General features: G+C 32.7%; 1 protein-coding gene across 1 annotated transcript; it reads left to right on the forward strand.

Moving 5' to 3' along the window:
- The first annotated feature begins 797 nt into the window (after positions 1–797).
- On the forward strand, positions 798–1,295 carry LOC115984989. Its single transcript, XM_031107965.1, has one exon. The coding sequence runs from the start codon at positions 798–800 to the stop codon at positions 1,293–1,295; it is 498 nt and encodes a 165-aa protein (XP_030963825.1).
- Positions 1,296–22,165: the final 20,870 nt, after the last annotated feature.

Consider the following 22,165-nt stretch of genomic DNA (forward strand, 5'->3'; position numbering starts at 1 on the left):
GCACTTTCCATGCAATTTAGCCCAAACCTTCATAATCTTACAATTAGAATCTCTAGCTACGATAGCTATGGCGATGACTGAGTCAAAGACCGATGATCTAGAGGCACTATTAGAATCCTTGCTTTCCATCTTTAGAATCTAACTACAAATGGTTAAAAAATTTAAAAAAATAAATGTGGCTTAATAAGTACTCTTATGATATTTTTTAATAAACCATTTAATATAAAAAATTGTTCAAAAAATCAATTACGTTTTTTTTCTCTCATAAAATATTTTTAAAAATATTTTCTATATCTCAATATCCTTAATTAGGGCAACTATTACCTTTTCCCAATAAAAAATAATAGTAGACTTTGAATTTTAAGGGAGGACTAAACAGATTGACCATGATTGGCATAGGCTCCCCAAACCTAAATTTGACTTTTATTTTCTGTATTTTTCTTTGGCCACAAAATCATATTCAACAAAAGCAAGCTCTTTTCGGCCCTTCATCCTAATTGTGTAAAATTGACTATTGGATAACTAAAGACTAACTCCCAGTTTTCTCACTTTGAACTAGTAAATGTAAGGAATTAAAAAGAAATATTCCTTGAACCTTAAATAAAATTAATTTAATGGACATACATTTTGAAATAGTCACAACTGGAAATTATATATACAGACTGATAAAACTTATCATAACAACAAAGGGCGTATAAAGATATTACTAGTTGCTCTCTCTCTCTCTCTATATATACTCTCTTTCAATCCTTGACACAAGCATTGGAATATTGGTACATTGTTATTTCTTGAGGAAAATGGCTAGCCCTCCTATTCCAACTCCAAAGAGCTGGTTCAGATATTTCCAATATGAGGAAGGAAGGGACTCGCCAAACGATGCGCGAAACGTTCTCTTAGTAGTTGTCACACTCATTGCTGCAGTGACCTTTCAAGCTGGGGTTAACCCCCCTGGAGGGGTTTGGCAAGATGAAAAATATGGTCCAAATGGACACAAAGCAGGGAGAGCAATTTATGCGTCTCAAAAACAAGCCTACTATGTTTTCTTGATTTCTAACACCTTGGCTCTTTCAACATCGGTTCTTGTCATTATGTCCCTCACATATAGGTTCCCTTTCCATTTAGAAGTATGGTTTGCCACAGCTTCAATGCTTGTTACTTATGCATCTGCGGTATTTGCTGTCACGCCTGATGAATCTTTTAGATATCGGTACATCTTAATAGCTTCTCTTGGGCCTTTTGCTTTACGATGTTTGATTCAAATATTCAAAAAGTATAGAAGTTTGAGTTCCAACTAGTTAAGAAATCTTCTATCATTTGCCACTTTCTTTGTTATTATGATAACCTGTCGAGGTACAGCTGCTCTAGCTATATACATGCATGTTGGGGCCTGTCTGATCAGCTTTTTCAGTGTGTTTTATTTTTCCCTCCATGTTTAAGTAATTGTAACTTCTATGGATTTTTCACTTTGAAAAGTTCATCATCTTATTAATTCAAATCAGATAAAAATAAAATTTAATCATTTTTATAATGATTTAAACCACTTGAAAAATTCAAACCAACCAGGTCCTTAATATACTTGCTGCATATGCCAAATATATTCTCTATTATTTTTTTTTGGGTAACAAGAAAAATTTGCTTGAGATAAATATTGTTTTAGTGTTCTCGAGCTTAAGAACTATGTAGTACTTATTGTTAAGAACCTTGTGGCTCTTTTTCTAAAAAAAAAAAAAAAAGAACCTTGTAGCTCAATACTATGTTGTTTATTCCGTAAGGAAAAATTAGAATTGAATAATAAAAAACTTCCAAGACATGCATGCCTTTTTTAAATGATCTTTTTTATCATTTAAGAAAGTCAAGTTTAGAACAGATCATCAAAATTTCCGGAACAATACACATGCATGCCTTTATTTTTAATAAATTGCAGTGTTATAGGACAAACTGGACAACTACCAAAAAAAAAATATAAAACCTTTAGTAGGAATAAGGGCAGCACACCCGACGAGGCTGAATTTCAAAGTAAATTTATAAATAATATATGGTCGATTCTGTTGTTTTGTTTCTAAAACTAAATATTTTGATATATGAAAAAAAGTTATTTAGATCCCTATACGGGTTTACTACCAATTTTAAGATGCATGACTGCTTGACTGCTGCTTCCAAGTTCCGAGTGGTTGAGTAATACCGATGGCTTAAAATTTAATAGATAAATAGCATCTGCCAAAAAAAATAAATAAATATTGGGCAAATAATAAATCGCATAAGCATTTTTTTTTTTTTTTGAGAAACAAATACACATGCACACATAAGGCAAAGAGAAATGAATTCTAACATAAATGCATACCACAAACTTCATTTAAAAACTATGGTAGCTTTTAAAGTAGCTTTTATGTATGAATAATGGTGCAAATGAAAACATTATGATAATTGCAAGACTTTATTACTAGGGCTTGAAACCTAATATACAATCATAATGCACTAGTATATTCTAAAAAGGCTTGATCCCAAATATTATGAACCTATTTGAGCCACCTATCCGGCTATCCCACAATTAAAAAAAATATTATTATGAATTAACAACCCCTTCAACTAATTTGGATATATATTTTTTTTGGAGAAAAAATAGAAAAGGGGACTTGCGTATATAGTCATCACCCCATGACCCATAATACATTACTATTTAGGCTTTTTGGTAAGTCCATGGGCACTACCAACGCACAAAATGGTGTGCCACTATTCGACCCCAATTATCACAATTTTTGCATATTAGAAACTATAAGTCAATACTAGTGCCCAAATAACTTACAACCTTTTGGTACTTGGTTTGAAGTGACGAGTATTTTTGAAAGCTTCTTTTCATTGTACCACACTTGCTTATGGTAACTAATTTGGATACTAAGTTGTGAAGGTGGGTAGTGGATTGAGACTTCATCAAAAAGTTTTCAACTTGTAAGTGTGAAGTAATGAAAGGCATGACAATGATTCCTTCGCGCACACAATGACAAAAAAATGTCATTCTATCTTGATGTGTTTGGTTCGATCATGAAAGACAACATATCTTGATGTGTTTGGTTCGATCATGAAAGACGCCATTATATGTTGTTTTGATCATGCCCTTGCTATATTATAAACATTATATGTTAAAACATTTCAAGAATTAACAGTATATATTACATCTTATAAAACATAAAGTGATACCAGTGATGATGTCATAGACTCACAACAAGGTGATTAACTTCTGGCCGGCAAGTATGGATACTGATGGCATGATGGAGTAACCGCAAGACAGATTTGGGTTCTTTTTGTGTGTGTGTGTGTTTTTTTTCATGCTAGGTATTATGGTTCTCTCTCGAAGATAGATTTGGGTTTATTTTTACCCCTCCCTCTCTCTCTCTCTCTCTCTCTCTCTATGTATAGGGATTGGTTAGGAGAAAAGGAATTTTGTACTGTTTTTGGGTTTGGTGTACAAACTAAAAAAAAAAAAAAAAAATCATTTTGTACTGATTTATAAGTTTAAGGGTCAATTATAAAACTTTAAAGACTAAAATAATTAATTTTTGATGAACTAAATTATAAAATTTGGCTATCATTTTAGCCAAAATGAAAGTTTAAATTTTGTGGCTGCCAAATTCTAAAAAAGGAAATTTCATAAGTCTAAGGGTCCCCTCCCCTAGCTTCGCCACTACACATATTATATATGAACAAGTTATAAAACAAGGGCGAGCCTAACATCATGAAGTGTCATCCATGTCTGATATTGTAAGCTTCCATATCTAGTTTTTATTTTATAATTTTCCAGAGTCCTTATCTAGTTAATTAATCCTAATGATTCTTTAGGGCTTCCGAGTGGTTGACTTGAGTCTCCTTGATGGATTCATGAGCACAAGGTTGACCTAATCAGAGGCTCTTGACTGAGTCTGGCCAACAGGCCCAGCACTTGTTTGTTGTTCCTTGGTGTTGATCTGGAGACACTATTAGAATTCTTGCCCAGTACTTGTTTGTCGTTCCTTGGTCTTAATCCGGAGATACTATTAGAATCCTTGCTTCCCATTTTCAGATTCCTTATCACAAATGGTTATTTTACATGTATCATTTAGAACAATTGTTAATAAACCGTTTAAAGAAAGTTTTAATATTTTTATAAAAAAATATAAAAAGCCAGGGACAGAACCAGGATTCGAAGTTGGGGGGGCAAAGTATAAATACAAAAAAGTTTATAAAAATCAAAACTAACATCTACCCAAGTTTTGTCAAATTTCATCCCATTCATTAACATTATAATCTCATATTTTCACAATTTGGATTGATATTGATATTGATTTAATCGGTGGTAATTTTTTGGAATTTTGTTTGAAAATTTTCATGAATTGGGACATCAACTCTAGAGGCAAAGCTGCATTATTAGCTTCAAATTATTTGTAATTTTTCCTCTTTCAAAAAATCAAATATTATAGATAATTTTCCCATCATCAACCATTCAAATAAAAGTTTCATTACTTCAATATTATATAGCTCTATAGTTCAAAATTTAGTCCAAAAAATAAACCAAACATACCACACAAGTTACAACAACATTAATGTTATAAATTATTTTCTAAAAATAGTTAATAATTCATAAAATAAATCAACAAACAAACGTTATCTGTTAATAACATTTATTACTATTCATTGCACAGGTTTTGGTGGAAATTTTTAATTTTCCAAATAGAAATGTATATAGTGCTATATTTTTTTCAAAATGGGGGAAGAGGGGGGGGGGGGGCATGGCCCCCTCTACCCTAACGTGGGTCCGTCTCTATAAAAAGCTGTTCAAAAATCAATTACTTTTTTTTTCTTATAATTTTTTATATATAAATCTATCACAATCTAAGTGTGTTTATGTGTAAAACTTCCTCTTGAAGATTTGAGCCCTATTTCCTGCCCTCACATCACAATAATTTTGTACTTTTAGAATAAACAATATACCAATGGTGTGCGGTGGTTAAAAATATTTTCTATAAAATGCTAGTAGATTTTGAATTTAAAGGGAGGAATAAACACATTGGTCCTGATTGGCATAGGCTCCCCAAACCATAAATTATTTTCAGAAAATCCATGCACTGGCTTTGTTGACTTTTACTTTCTGCTTACTTTGGCCACAAAATCATATACAACAAAACCCTTTTCGCCCTCCTTCCTAGTTTTTTTTTTTGGTTGAATACCCATCCCTCCTTGTTGTGCAAAATTGACTCCATTGGATAACAAAAGACTAATTCCCAATCTCCCCACTTGAAGTAGTAAATGTAAGAAATTGAATAGAAATATTTCATCAACCCTAAATAAATTAACCTTAATGGACAAATGTTGATCCTTTTTGTCATAATGCTTATGTCACTAACTAATGTTGATCCTTTCTTCTTGCATTATACAATGAAATCAATTAAATTTGCTCTTTTCTTTTCAAATCTTATTTTTGGGCACATTTTAGGACCAAAATAAAATTGTATGAAACTCAAACACACATAAACATGAAGAGATTTGCATATGTTTATTATTTCACTAAAAAATATTAGTGATTTTTTTTTATATATATTTATTTTGTGAGAGGTAATTAAGTTAAAATTACAGAGAATTTCTTAATTCAATTTCTTTTATGTATTTCTTCTCAATTTTTTTTATTTCTTTTATGTATTTTCTAACATCAAAAGCTTGGGTTATATATTATTTTTCTTATAAAATTGAATAAGTATTATTGAGTAATTGAAAGATCTTTAAGTGTTCTATAAAGAACTGAATTTAAATTGCGACTTTATATAGTATTTGTAACATATTCTTAACTTTATTGATGGGTTTTGAGATAACTTTCGCTTTAATGAAACTTTTAATCCCTTAAACATTTGAAATTTTATTTAGAAAGAAGTAATTTCGTTTACCACTCGTAATTAATAATAAAAAACTTGTGTAATACACTAAGGGCACGTTTGGTAGATTGTAATAGGCACTGTAATGTAATAGTTATTTCTATGGTTTAGCTATTTAATAATTTGGTTGTGTTTTTATTACAGGGAATAGCCTTGTGAATTGTTATTCTTTAAAATGAGGAATAACTATTCCTTTCTAAAAGGGTTGTAATAGTTATTCCTTAGTCGATGTAATAATTTCTAACATTAAAATATTTTCCAATAAATAAACTTTCCATATCCACATAATAATTATGGAAATAAAAAATCATTAGAAAATAACTCATCTCTCTAAAATTTAAAATATATTATTTTCTAGGAAATATATTTGTATGAATGAGATATTTCCTAAAATAGATCATAAGTTTTATTCTAATGTTACAATGCACAACCAAACTAATGAATAGGTTTAGTTATTCCATTACAACACCTTTTATTCTTGGTAATAAAGATTACCATTCCTGTTATAATTCATATTCAGTGTACCAAACATACCCTAATTGCTAAGAATATATAATAATTACTTGACCAACAAATAACAAAGCAATACATTAATCAAAAATCATTTTTAAAAACTATCATTCCAATTTAGTCTCTCAAAAAAGTCGATTTTCTTTTCAATTGATATCTCATGTAACTTTACACATTGTCCTAAAGTTCAACAAAATACTATAAAATATATTTTAAAAAATAACAATAAATTGAACAAAAAAGAGTACTCAAGAAAATTATAAAAACTAAGCATATTGAACATATAGTCTGAAAGTGCATTATTGAACTTGAGATAACAAAGCCTAAACTCCTTAGACAACATTTATTACTTATACCAAATCGGTATATAATTTTGAATTTGAAAATAAATTTTCCTTAGCCATAGGCCTTAAATTTAATTGTATAAGAACCACTAAAAAATTATCACAATATTATTTTCACAAAAAACAATTGAGCTTTTATAATTTTTTTTTTTTTTTTTTTTTTTTTTGAGTTCGAAAGACGTCCCTCTCTCCTTTGGGGGGGGGGGGTGGGGAGATTCAAATTTTTAGGGAGGCAAACTCTTATTTATTTATTTGTTTGAAATCTCTTAAAATTTTTAATAATTATAAATAATACAATATAGATTTTGGGGGGGGGGGGGCGGTTTAATCTCAATATACTTCCATCTCTAGTGCACAAGAACACAAAGTACAAGACAAACTCATTCAAGCTTCATTGATACAATTATTCTCTATAAACTAACCGCTAACCTGTGCAATGCATGGGAACTTAAATTGATTATGAAACTATACAATTGCATAAATTGCTCCTATCTGACTTGAATTTGTGTTACAATTTGATGAAAAAGTCAAAACTTAAAATATTCACGAATTGAAAGATTCATTGCCTAGGAATTGTTGAAACAAAAAAAAATATATATGGCTACACAATAGAGAAATATAAGAGAAATATTAGTTATCTTCAAAAGAATTACCCATGGTATAGTTGTTGAAATCTACCAAACATGTTCAGATATTGCTAAAACTAATGTAAAAGGTCAGATGTTAAAAATTCTAAAATGCCAAAAAAAAAATTTTAAAAAAAATTAGAAGATTCTAAACCTATAATTATTGAAACAATAGAAAAATTATATGACTACGGTCATTACACACAAAAGAGAAATACAAGAGATAGATGCCGTTGAAAGATGCCACACGGTTTCATATAATGCAAAAAATAAAGCCAAAAATTCAGAAGAAACTAAAGAATTTGAAAATTTGGTGCCTATTGTTAGGTTTCTAGATCCCTTTAAACTAGATTGTTTAACCTAATTAATTAACCAAGTGAATACTTAGGTTTATTATTTAGATCTAGATTAAAAAAAAAAAATCATATCATACAAAGCAACGGAAAAATAAATAACACAATGATATGATGATCTAGGAAAACCAAATCGGTAAAAAACCTGGGAAGGATTTAACCTAGATATCCTCAAGATAAAATGCAAATCCACTAGAAAGAATAGAAGTTTACAATAAGACTTAGACCACTAACATCCTATTGCTTCTACACATAGAACTTACTACCACGACCCCGTAATAACTCCGAGTCCATGGACTACTTCTTTCCTTGGCTTTTGCAACACAAGCACCCACACTTGTGACTTTGAGACTCCACTCAAAGGTCTATCAACACAAACTCTCTTGTTTGTGACAACAAGACCACTCTTGAAAATTTAGATCATCAGCACCTTTGATGACTAGAGAAGGTGGCAACTTTTACGACACCGGATCTTGAGATTCTTCAAGGAATAATATCGGTAGAAGATATGAGAGAACTTTTTGAGTACAAAACCCTAGATACAAAAGAGGCACACTCTCCTCTCTCTGAAAAACCTTATAAAAACGTGCTTAGGGTTTCCTTTAAATACCAGAAGAAGTAGATCTGAAATCCTAATCCTTTTTGGGCTTGAACTGCTGTTGGGTTGAACTTAAAATTCTGTAGACCTGTATTTCGATCGGTCGAGCCTGTCTTTCGATCAGTCGAACCAGGTAGATTTTGAATTCTTCTTTCTGCAACTTTTATGTTCTTGAATCTTAATTTATATCGCATTGAGCATTGTCTAATAATATTTATAGACTCTAGGATCTATATCTAGACAAGTTTGTGTTCACGATTTGCCAGTTATTTTAAACTTTTAGAACCTAAATCTACAAATTATTGAAACAAAATATAAACAAAAAAATAAAATATGTAACCACACATAGAGAAATATAAAAGAAAGATATTCTACTTTCAAAAGAATAATCCATTGCTATAATTGTTAAAATTTGCAAGAAAATTTCAAATGTTACAAAAAATTAACCAAAAAGTCAACAGTTAAAACACAATGGAATTATTTAGATGAAACAATCTACTGGTGGGCTGAACCTGGCGCTAAGTTTACCCTAGAATAATAGCTTGTTGTTGAGACTTGAGATCGAAATTATATATATAATGCGACTTCTTTTTCTTCCTCACCAATCAAGCAGTCACCATTGGGAGCCATCTATGCTGGTGCTAATAATTTGTCCACCAAGAGGTTAGTCTCCCAAAGTTCTAATATATCATGATCTTTTAGTATTTGAAGAGTTTAATTATTATATATACATAATTAAAAAAAAAAAAAAAACTTTTTCAATCTGTATAATAATATGATTCAGATTTTGATGTTGGCATTGATTTCGTTTATTTTTACCCTTTCAATCTTAGGGTTTCAATAAAGTGGTTTTTGAAGTAGCATCCAATTTTTAATCACATCTTTAGTAAAAAAATCTGATTACATATATTCTCCATTTGTATATATCCCCCCTTCAAAAAATAAAAAATAAAAAACGTTTGATATATACACGGTATTAACGTAGATTTCAAGAACTTTAAGGTATTTATTTTTACTTGGACTTCTTTTAAGTGGAGAATGTATATATATACGCGGTTAGTTGGTGTATTTTTTTTTTAATGAATCTTTGTGATTTTTAGAACTCTACTTTGGATTGATACAAATTTTGTTTGTATTTTTAAGTTGTTATTTTTTTTTTTCAATCTAATTGAAGAAGTTAAAAAATAAAATAAATTATAATGAGGTGTAAAAAATTTAAATAATTAAAAAAAAATTAATGATATGGCAAGTTCTGGAGAGGTCAACAAAAAGTCAAAGGCTTCAGTTTAAGTTTAAGTTTGAGTTTAAGTTGGACTTGTTAGAGAGATAGAGTTTCACTCCTTGTTAAGTTTGGATTAAAAAAAAAATAATTTTGTTTAAAAAATGATAACGATGAGTTTGAGTGTTGGTTTTGATTTCGTTTTTTTTTTTTTTTACCCTTTCAATCTTAGGGTTTCAATAAAGTGGTTTGTGAAGTAGCATCCAGTTTTTAATTACACCTTTAGTAAAAAACCTGATTACAATCATTCTCAGTTTGTATATATCCCCCCTTCAAAAAATAAAAAATAAAAAACATTTGATATATACACAGTATTAATGTAGAGTTAAAGAACTTTAAGGTATTTGATTTTCACTTGGACTCCTTTTAAGTGGAGAATGTATATATATACACGGTTAGTTGGTGTATTTTTTTTTTTTTAATGAAATTTTGTGATCTTTAGAACTCTACTTTGGATTGATACAATTTGTGTTTGTATTTTTAAGTTGTTATTTTTTTTTTCAATCTAATTGAAGAAATTAAAAAATAAAATAAATTATAATGAGGTGTAAAAAATTTAAGTAATTTTTTTTTTAAAAAATAATAATGATGTGGCTAGTTCTAGAGAGGTCAACAAAAAGTCAAAGGTTTCGGTTTAAGTTTAAGTTTGAGTTTGAGTTGGACTTGTTAGAGAGATAGAGTTTCACTCCTTGTTAAGTTTGGATTAAACAAAAACAATTTTGTTTAAAAAATGATAACGATGAGTTTGAGTGTTGGTTTTGATTTCGTTTGTTTTACCCCTTTCAATCTTAGGGTTTCAATAAAGTGGTTTGCGAAGTAGCATCCAGTTTTTAATTACATCTTTAGTAAAAAACCTGATTACATACATTAATCTCCATTTGTATATATCCCCCCTTCAAAAAATAAAAAATAAAAAATAAATTTTTTTGATATATACACGGTATTAACATAGAGTTCAAGAACTTTAAGGTATTTGATTTTTACTTGGACTCCTTTTAAGTGTAGAATGTATATATATACACGGTTAGTAGTGTATTTTTTTTTTCTTTTTTAATGAAATTTTGTGATCTTTAGAACTCTACTTTGGATTGATACAATTTTTGTTTGTATTTTTAAGTTGTTATTTTTTTTTTTCAATCTAATTGAATAAATTAAAAAATAAAATAAATTATAATGAGGTGTAAAAAATTTAAATAATTTTTTTTTGAAAAAATAATAATGATGTGGCAAGTTCTGGAGAGGTCAATAAAAAATCAAAAGTTTTTGTTTAAGTTTGAGTTTGAGTTTAAGTTAGACTTGTTAGAGAGATAGAGTTTCACTCCTTATTAAGTTTGGATTAAACAAAAATAATTTTTTTTAAAAAATGATAACGATAAGTTTGAGTGTTGGTTTTGATTTCGTTTGTTTTTACCCTTTCAATCTTAGGGTTTCAATAAAGTGGTTTGCGAAGTAGCATCCAGTTTTTAATTACATCTTTAGTAAAAAACCTAATTACATACATTCTCCATTTGTATATATCGCCCCTTCAAAAAATAAAAAATAAAAAACAAAAAACTTTTAATATATACACGGTATTAACGTAGAGTTCAAGAACTTTAAGGTATTTGATTTTTACTTGGACTCCTTTTAAGTGGAGAATGTATATATATATACACGGTTAGTTGGTGTATTTTTTTTTTAATGAAATTTTGTGATCTTTAGAACTCTACTTTGGATTGATACAATTTATGTTTGTATTAAGTTGTTATTTTTTTTTTCAATCTAATTGAAGAAATTAAAAAAAAAAATTATAATGAGGTGTAGAAAATTTAAATAATTTTGTTTTAAAAAAATAATAATGATATGGCAAGTTCTGGAGAGATCAACAAAAAATCAAAATTTTTGGTTTAAGTTTGAGTTTGAGTTTAAGTTGGACTTGTTAGAGAGATAGAGTTTCACTTCTTGTTAAGTTTGGATTAAACAAAAATAATTTTTTTTAAATAATGATAACGATGAGTTTGAGTTTAAGTTTAGGGACGGAACCGGGATTCAAACTTGGGGGGGGGGGCCAAAGTTCTTTGTTCAAAGATTTTAAAAAATTGGAATATCAATACTAGAGGTTGATAAAGTTGTATTATTAGCATTAATTTATTAATTATTATTTATTTTTTTCTTTAAAAAAAATTTAATAATAGGATTTTATAATCAAGAGTTGTGCAAGTTAATTGACACGTCTTAATATTTTCAAGGTCTAACTAATGTGTGGATGAAGTGATCAATATGTGGCATAGGAGTTGTTTCTATGGCTATGAGGGTGGAGTCATTTGAGAGGGGCATAGAGCTCTCAAGTGAGAGGGAGAAATTAGGTAAAGGTTATTGGGTTTTTGTGATTTTTTTTTGCTAGGATTTGTAATTGATTTATTGTTATTATTTTTGCTTAGACCAGATTTATGATTTGTCCAAAAATTTTTCTTATTATTTGGATATGTTTTTTTTTTTAATTTTTTTTTTATAGATTTTTCTTGTTATCTATTTGTTGGATTTCTTGGGTCAGTTTGTAAATTTTTTTTGGGGGGGGGGAGTATATAAATTTAAGAGCCAGAATTAAAATTCTTTTTGTTAATATATATACTAGTATATATTTTTTTTCAAAGGTTGGGGGGGGGGGGGAATGGCCCCCCTCAATCCTTGAGTAGTTCCGTCCCTATTTAAGTTGGATTTGTTAGAGAGATAAAATTTTACTTGTTGTTAAGTTTGGATTAAACAAAAATAATTTTATTTCACTCCTTGTTAAGTTTGGACTAAAAAAAAATAATTTTATTTAAATATTGTGCTAATGTGAAAAATTATGGAAGTTTTAGGGGTTTCGGTTATATATATATATATATATATATAAGTCAAGGGACATAAATTATTTCACAATATACCACTTTCACATGGGACTAAATTAAAGGAGGCATGTATGTTTGACCCCCAAACAAACTCGATTCCCCTACTAATCAGATTCCTAATGATCTAAGAGAAAAGACCAATTTCTCCAACAGATGGTCCTTCTCGAGTGTCATTTTGGAAGCAAGATCCCTAAATATAATGAGAATTGCATTGATTAGAAAGATTAGACCCCAAAATGATTATCTAATTTCCGTACAACATAATCTCAAAATTGTTTCGATTGTGTTTGTCAACGACTCTTTCAGTATGCCATTAATTAGCACTATTGAGCACAAAAAATATAATTTTCATTCATCACGTACGCAATACTATGCACCATTGAGCATGTTTTAGACAAGTTTTTCATGTACCACACCATTTGTCACAATTTTTACTATAATTTGATGATATGTAAATTGTAATTGATGAATTATCATGTGCAAATAAACTTATTATTTTTTCTTTATCACTTATAATCACATATATCATGATAGTGATAAAATACTTTATGCCTTTAAATGGAAAAAATGGCTAAATAACCTTAATTTTTAAACTATATAACCAAATAACTCTTTTTTCAAACTATTTTAGTAAAATACTACTCTTTTAGAACTTGACATATGTGTATTTTAAAGTAAAACTCAACATTTCTATTGTCAAATTCTGTGTAAATTTTTTTTTTTTTAAATTAAGTAGTAAAATACGCGTAGAACTCGACGTTGTTAATATCGAGATCCAAACAAAACTCAAAATCAGCAGTATTGAATTAAAAAACAGGAGTACTTTGGTATATAGTTTGAAAATGTGGCTGTTTAACTGTACAGTTAAAGAATTAAGGTTAAATAGTCTTCCCTCGTTAGATCAATTAGTGCGTGCATAATTATTAGAAAACAGTAGATTTCTTTTGTTGTACTTTATAACTTTTGCTTTCCTTAGTTAAGATCATGAACTCGTCCACTGACTATTATTTAATAGCCCACTTGTTTGTCTTTACGCTTTGTGAGTCAAATTTAGTAGTCCCTATGAATTATGCACACTAATTTTTACCAAGCAAGTGGGATGAAAAAAAAATCCTAAAACAACGTGAACATTAATAAAGAAAGAAAGAAAAAAAAAAGTTAGCAAAGAAGAATGTGAATGGTCTTTTGAGCAAATCTTGTTAGTAAGCTTCTCTTCACAGTTTTTTCTCTATTTTGGAGAGAAAATTTTTGGTGGACTTGGAGAGAAAACACCCGGACCCCACCTTTTATTTTCCTTTCTTCTCACCCATCCAAACACACCAAAAAAAAATTTATTCCTATTTTCTTTTCAAAGTTTTCCATCCACCTTATTTTACCTCCAAACAAACACACTCTTAGGGTTTCATCTTTGAGTAATGCTAGGGACACAACTTACACCACAACTTTTAGCACAACTTGCGCTCACGTGCCAAGTTGTGAGTGGTGAAGTAAAAGTGATAGGCTCACAAATTCTCACTCACAACTTGCAACGTGAGCAAGTTGTGATAAAAGTTGTGTCCTGAGCATTGCTCCTCATCTTTCTGCTCGTGTAAGTGTATGTAATTGTGTTGATTAGCTCGTCTCCTGAGTGGGGGTGGATGGGACTATCGCATTGGATTGGGGTAGTGGACTAGACTAGTGGGCATTAAAAGTAAATGAACAAGGCATTATAAAAAATAAAAAAATAAACTATGCTAGGTAATGGTTTGAGCCTGGTGGATGAGGTAGTGTATTTTTAGTCTTTACAACTAAGCTCGTCTCCTGAGTGGGGGTGGATGGGACTATCGCATTGGATTGGGGTAGTGGACTAGACTAGTGGGCATTAAAAGTAAATGAACAAGACATTATAAAAAATAAAAAATTAAACTATGTTATGTAATGGTTTGAGCCTAGTGAATGAGGTAGTGTATTTTTAGTCTTTACAACTAAGCAATGGGGCATGTACTAAACTACTAGTGGTTAGTAAATAAAAATAATAAAACAACTAAACAACAATAATTAATACTTTTATATTAATATTTTAAATGAACTTATAGTTTATTGTTTATTTTTTTGCTAATATTATGGAAAAAGATTTGATAAGGAAATAACATACTCATAAAAGAAAATTGTAAAACTTTATACATTTTCCTTTTTTTGGTTGTTGTTGTTGTCAATAGATGAATTTATATTTTTATTAGATTATATAATTTATGTTTTATGTCATACTAATTGGGCACAGATGAATGTTATATCAACACAGTGTCTTGCTTCTCAAATTTTTTGCCAGGTTTATCTTATAGGCGGAAGAGGTACACTGATAGCTAATAGTCTCCTTTGGGTCGACATTGAGTTTCAGATTTAGTTCCCAAAAAGACAATCGAATTTGTCATAATTAATGATATGTGCAATTGTGATTGGTGAACTATCACTTTTATATGTAATCATAATTTTTTTTTCTTATTAATCATAATCACACATTATAAGATTATTAAAAAAGTTATGATACAAAAATTGTGTCTATAGACTTTCTTAATAAAAATATTTAGAATTTGGGTCGATATCACATCTTGATTCATTACTATTCCTATTTGAAAAGTGTGATCATTTCCTTTTATTTTTCGTAGGTTCAATTTGATAGTTAGCAGAGCTTTGTTTTGAATTATTGATGCTATAGGCCAAACATTTTTTACTTGACTGTGCTAATTGATTTTGAATTCTATATCAAATCTTATTTCGAATTATTGGTGCTAGACAGATCCGTTCTAACTAGCATGGCCCGTCACATGCTATCTTTTATTTGAAGCATGCCAATTGGACATTTGAATGTGAATGTTGATGAAAATTTCACCATCCAAAATAGAGGAAGTGCTTTCCAGTTGGAAAATTTACACTCCTTTTTTATTCACGTTATTATGCACATCTATGCTTTAGTTTGTTTCTTAAGAGAAGAATCTATGCTTTAGTTGATAGTTGACATATATATAGATTAAACAAATATGTCCAACATTATACATATTTGCAAAAAATACATAATATTGTAAACATTTTTTAATCTACAATATAAAAAGTTGAATTTTCCTTTATCACATGTGAGTGTCAAATAATTGTAACATGTATGTACAAACCCACCCAAAAAGAAAATGTTGATCCTTTTCGACATAACGCTTATGTCACCTACTGATGTGGCATGCTTTCGTCTTTCATTGTAAAGCAGAATCAATTAAATTTGCTCTCTTCTCTCCAAATCTTATTTTTGGACAAATTTTAGGACCAAAATAAAATTGTATGAAACTCAAACACAAATAAACATGTAGAGGTATGCATACGTTTGTTATTTCGATTAAAAAATTTAGTGATTTTTTTATATATATTTATTTTGTGATAGGTAATTAAGTTAAAATTACAGAGAAATTCCTAATTTAATTTCTTTATGTATTTTCTAACATCATAAGCTTGGCTTATGTACTATTTTTCTTATAAAATTGAATAAGTATTATTGAGTAATTGAAAGATCTTTAAGTGTTATATAAAGAATTGAATTTAAATTGAGAGTTTATATAGTATTTGTAACATATTCTTAACTTTATTGATGTGTTTTGAGATTACTTTTGCTTTAATGAAATTTTTAACCTCTTAAGCATTTTGAAATTTTATTTAGAAAGAAGTAATTTCATTTACCATTCATAATCAATAATAAAAAACTTATGTAATACACTAATTGCTAAGAATATATAACAATTTTTTTTTTTTGAGATCCAAGATAAAACAATTATTTGACATACAAGTAACAATAGAAAATTATCATTCCAATTTAATTAGACTCTCAAAAAACTCAATTTTCTTTTCAATTGATATCTCATGCGACTTTGCACATTATCCTAAAGTTCACTAAAATATATTTAAAAATAACAATAAATTGAACAAAAAAGAGTATTCAAGAAAATTATAAAAACTAAGCATATTGAAGATATAGTTTGAAAAGTGCACTATTGAGCTTGAGTTAACAAAGCGTCCTTAGACAATATTTTTTACTCATACCAAATTGGTATTGTAAGGACACGATTCGTAATGAACCGTAACAGTGTTGGGTTCGCACGTAAAAAGGCCCAGACAATATCATTTGTAGAGCGTGGGTTTGAAAGGCTAGGCCTTGGTCACCAGGCGGTGGGTTTACCGTGGTGTTCATACATGGTTAAGTTTTCTTCACCCCTAGAGTCTTACTCCTAGAGGTGGGCTGGGAGGCTCTAGTTTTTGGCCCTTTTTCCCAGCCCCCCTCTCTCTAGATCACTTACTTTTCCTTTTATACTCACCTGCGTCTACTGTCCTTCGTCCACGTGTTGGGTTAACCTTTCCAAGACTGATACTTGTCCCATCAGCCCATGCCCAAAGTCGTTGGGGGTGGTTGTAAAAGCCAAAGAATGCAGCTTTGTCAGGTGCAGAGCATTGAATGGCAGCGAGGGCAGCTTTCCCTGGATATTTTAGGATTTTCTTTCAAGCTCCGTCCTCTACCGTTTTTGTCCCTCGGTCTGGTGGGATTTTGGGTTCTGCCGAAGACTGAACTGTCCTCGGCGGTATCCAAAGGCTATCTTGTGCTTTATTTTATCGGGCTTGGACCACAGCCCTCCTCGGCTTGGACCTTTGGATTTCCCACGGATAAATGGGCCTGGCCCGTAAGTTATTTGGGCCCCACAATAGCCCCTCAAAACCCTGCTATCCGACTTCCCGGTTAGAAATGAGGGTTTTGGTAATACCGAGCTTTTATTATGGCTCAATTAATTCTGCCTTTCATCGATGTTGGCGGTTCTCTACCTACCCAGGAGACGAACCGGTCTACGAGACGTTCCCACTAATTCATTTAAGACGCGCTCATGCCGTTTGACTATTCAAAGCGTGTCTTTAATAGTTTCCCTTTACGAGATCTTCCAGATTTTAACGGTTATTGATGGCGTAGGGAAACGGAACGGGCGCATTCTTATTTGCAGATTTCCTTGGAGATCTAAACGTATTAAGTGCCCTCCGTATAACCCCTCATACAAAAAGAAGAGGCATGAGTTGTTTCACTCACACCCGAACCACTTTAACCCCCCCAAAATCTGAAACCCTTAGACTCTTCTCAGAGTTTTAATTTTATCCTTTGGTTATTCCTTAAGTTGTAATACCTTCACCATAGTAGTAGGCAATGAAGGAACTGTACCCCTCTAAAAAACACCATGCTTTAATAAAGCTCGAAATGGCTCGGTCAGGGCAAGGATGGCGGAGACTCAAGATTTGTCTCACTTTCCTTTCAGCCAAAATCTGAAGCAGGGGTTCGTCACGTCCACCTTTCGGCGTGATTGAGCCGAGGACATCCATTATCAGTACCAACCGGCCTCTTACGAGCATATCTAACATGGCACCAGTGTGTTAGGAGTCAGGACTGAGGCAGGGACTAAGTGCCCCTGCTTTTTCCTTTCTTTGTTCACTGGTGCTTCCTTTCGCCTCTCTTTCTTCCTTTTCATCTCTTCTCTCTTCTTCTTCTCCTTCTTATCATTCATCTCCTCCATCTTCTTTACTCATGTCCTCCATCTTCTTCATTCATGTCCTCCATCTTCTTCCTCCATCTCTTCCATCTTCTTCTGAAGAAGGTCCTTTTCTCGATATGGGCTCCATTAAGACAGAGTTTTGGAAGGATTTCGGAGACGAGTTTAAAAAAGATGTCTAGCTGTTTATTTACTGTACTTTTTTTTTTTTTTTTTAATATTGTTTTGGCAATCTACCTTTTGTATAGGCTTGTTTAAGCCCCTCTTTGTACGTTGTAATACATCTTTATATTAATACAAATTGTTATTACTTTACTTCACATATTCTACCTTTATCTTTTCGAAGTAATAGCGCAATGTGTAGACACACAATCTTGTGAATTCTTTATTTTTTTTAAACCGTGACCGACGTCTAGGACCAAAGTCCCAGTTAATTAAAAGATCTTGTTCTGTGTTTATAAAAACAATCCGGCTTAATAATACTGAATCGAACAAATGGCACTTAAGGCTGAAACTCCCATTGGGCAAGAAAAGAAAGGACATTATGATGAGCTTACTATATCGGCCTGGCACAATACCGCCGACCTTAGAGTACAATACTCGGGGCTCTAGTCCTTCATCAAAGATAAGGGTGCTATTACGAATTTGCAAGTGTTATTTAGCACAATAATGTAGTATTTGAATTAATGACATCTATGGCCAAAATGCTTGCTAAGAAAAAGATATCACCATAACTTTAATAGAGTTGTTTGGCATAACAATGCCGACCTGTAAAAAACAATACTTACCTCAAAACTAGCCGAGATGATAGCTCAATGCTCGATGCAGTGTAGGAAGTAACCATTCGAGGACGCACCACCCGCAAAATGAACAGCCCCCCTAGGCTACTGAAGAATAGCGTGTTTCACCATCTTCTTAATACTCCTATTGGCATTGACCTTTTACAGCATTTGAGCCGAGGATTGAATAACTTAGAATTGCTATTAAGTAGCCCACCTTACAAAACTCAATCCTTTCCTCATTCAAGTAGTTGGTTTCCCCACAGGCTTGAGTCCGAGGACCATGCAATGCAATGCCTTGATTCTGTCCAAAACCTAGTTTTCCTCATCCAAGTAGTTGGTTTCCCCATAGGCTTGAGTCCGAGGACCATGCAATGCCTTGGTTCTGTCCAAAACCTAGTTTTCCTCATCCAAGTAGTTGGTTTCCCCATAGGCTTGGGTCCGAGGACCATGCAATGCCTTGGTTCTGTCCAAAACCTAGTTTTCCTCATCCAAGTAGTTGGTTTCCCCATAGGCTTGGGTCCGAGGACCATGCAATGCCTTGGTTCTGTCCAAAACCTAGTTTTCCTCATCCAAGTAGTTGGTTTCCCCATAGGCTTGGGTCCGAGGACCATGCAATGCCTTGGTTCTGTCCAAAACCTAGTTTTCCTCATCCAAGTAGTTGGTTTCCCCATAGGCTTGGGTTCGAGGACCATGCAATGCCTTGGTTCTGTCCAAAACCTAGTTTTCCTCATCCAAGTAGTTGGTTTCCCCATAGGCTTGGGTCCGAGAACCATGCAATGCCTTGGATCTGTCCAAAACCTAGTTTTCCTCATCCAAGTAGTTGGTTTACCCATAGGCTTGGGTCCGAGGACCATGCAATGCCTTGGTTCTGTCCAAAACCTAGTTTTCCTTATCCAAGTAGTTGGTTTCCCCATAGGCTTGGGTCCGAGGACCATGCAATGCCTTGATTCTGTCCAAAACCTAGTTTTCTCATCCAGGTAGTTGGTTTCCCCATAGGCTTGGGTCCAAGGACCATGCAATGCCTTGGTTCTGTCCAAAACCTAGTTTTCCTCATCCAAGTAGTTGGTTTCCCCATAGGCTTGGGTCTGAGGACCATGCAATGCCTTGGTTCTGTCCAAAACCTAGTTTTCTTTTTACGTTGGACCTTGGCTTTAGGGGAGTTAGCTCCTCGGCCAAGCCCCTAGAATTATCCGTGCGATTAATGCTACCAAGCTTAGCCCCTAGACAAGAAGCATAGACCTTAGCGGAACTTTACACTAAAACTCTATAACCAGTTGTTAAAAATGGCAAAGGAACTCTCTCAACCTACCGTCTACGCCAACACACAAGCCTTCCCACAGACGGCGCCAATTGTAAGGACACAATTCATAACGAACTGTAACAGTGTTGGGTTCGCACGTAAAAAGGCCCAGACAATATCATTTGTAGAGCGTGGGTTTGAAAGGCTAGGCCTTGGTCACCAGGCGGTGGGTTTACCATGGTGTTCATACATGGTTAAGTTTTCTTCACCCCTAGAGTCTTACTCTTGGAGGTGGGCTGGGAGGCTCTGGTTTTTGGCCCTTTTTCCCAGCCCCCCTCTCTCTAGATCACTTGCTTTTCCTTTTATACTCACCTGCGTCTACTGTCTTTCGTCCACGTGTTGGGTTAACCTTTCCAAGACTGATACTTGTCCCATCAGCCCATGCCCAAAGTCGTTGGGGGTGGTTGTAAAAGCCAAAGAATGCAGTTTTGTCAGGTGCAGAGCATTGAATGGCAGCGAGGGCAGCTTTCCCTGGATATTTTAGGATTTTCTTTCAAGCTCCGTCCTCTACCGTTTTTGTCCCTCGGTCTGGTGGGATTTTGGATTCTGCCGAGGACTGAACTGTCCTCGGCGGTATCCCAAGGCTATCTTGTGCTTTATTTTATCGGGCTTAGGTCACAGCCCTCCTCGGCTTGGACCTTTGGATTCCCCACGGATAAATGGGCTTGGCCCGTAAGTTATTTGGGCCCCACAGGTATTTAATTTTGAATTTGAAAATATATTTTCCTTAGCCACATGCCTTAAATTTAATTGTATAAGAATCACTAAAAAATTATCACAAAATTATTTTCACAAAAAACAATAAAGTGGAGCTTTTATAAAATTTGTATAATCTATCAATATTTTATGAGATACTACAAATTGTTTATATTATAAAAATACTACATATAGAATATTAATTTGGGGGGAGGTAAATCTGAATATACTTCCATCTCTAGTGCACAAGAACACAAAATACAAGCCAAACTCATTCATGCCTCATTGGTACAATTATTCTCTATAAGTAAGTCAAGGGGCGTAAATTATTTCACAATATACCACTTTAACATGGGACTAAGAGTAATAATATTGATGGTGCCAAATTGCTAAAGTTAACAACCAAATATAACAAAAATGAGCTGCATCAATGCTGGAAAAGCTAAATTTTTGGCTGTTGAACTATAGTGTACAACCATCTTTGGCGGTGCATGCACTGTAGCTCAGATGTTAAACAAAAAAAAAAAAAAAAATTATTAGCTCCTCCACTATAGCTCCTCCTCTCTTTTTTCATCAGTCTTCACTTCTCTCACCCTCTCTCCCTAGATACTTTTTCTGTCTTCCTCCACCTCGCTGACCCATCTCCCCTGCCAAACTCTGACCCACCTCTTCCTCCACTTGCCACTGACCCAAGTCACCGCCCTTCTCTTCTCCCTTTTATTTTTTTTTCTTTCTTCCTCCACTCCTCGTAGGCCTAATTCCCTTGCCCAGACGTTGACCTATCTTCTTCCTCCACTCATCGTCGACCAAAGCCCCAAGCCCCTAGTTGACCCATCTTTGCCTTTATCGCTGACCCATCTTCGACCCATCTCGCCCTCTCTTCTCTCTTTGGATTTGAGTTTTGTTTAGTTTTGGGTTAGGGATTCATTTTGGGTGGTGGTGGTTGTGGTTGTGGTTATGGGTGTGGTTGTAGCTGTTGTTTGTTATAGTGGATATATTATTTTATTGTGTTTTTTATATTATTTTAATGTGTTGAATGCTAAAATAAAACCACTAATGTTGGGTGTTTTGTTAAGTGAGGTGGTAAAATTCCCCATTCTATGGTGAAGGTAGTTTTGGTCATATCCCTATGAGCCATCTTAATTTGGTTATATCCCTAGAAACCATCCATGAAAAACATCAAGGCAATCTGTGTTATCCACTAAACATGTATGTGATGAAAAGGGAAATCATCCTTTGGGCAAGCTTTGTTCAAATCTCTAAAATTCACACACATTCTTACCTTCCCATCTTTCTTATGAATGCAGACACACCCTAAACCCTAACCCAGAAACAGAGACACAGAAAAACACTTGAAAGCTTAACTCTAA

The sequence above is a fragment of the Quercus lobata genome, chromosome 4 (assembly GCF_001633185.2).
Source record: "Quercus lobata isolate SW786 chromosome 4, ValleyOak3.0 Primary Assembly, whole genome shotgun sequence".
NCBI lineage: Eukaryota > Viridiplantae > Streptophyta > Magnoliopsida > Fagales > Fagaceae > Quercus > Quercus lobata.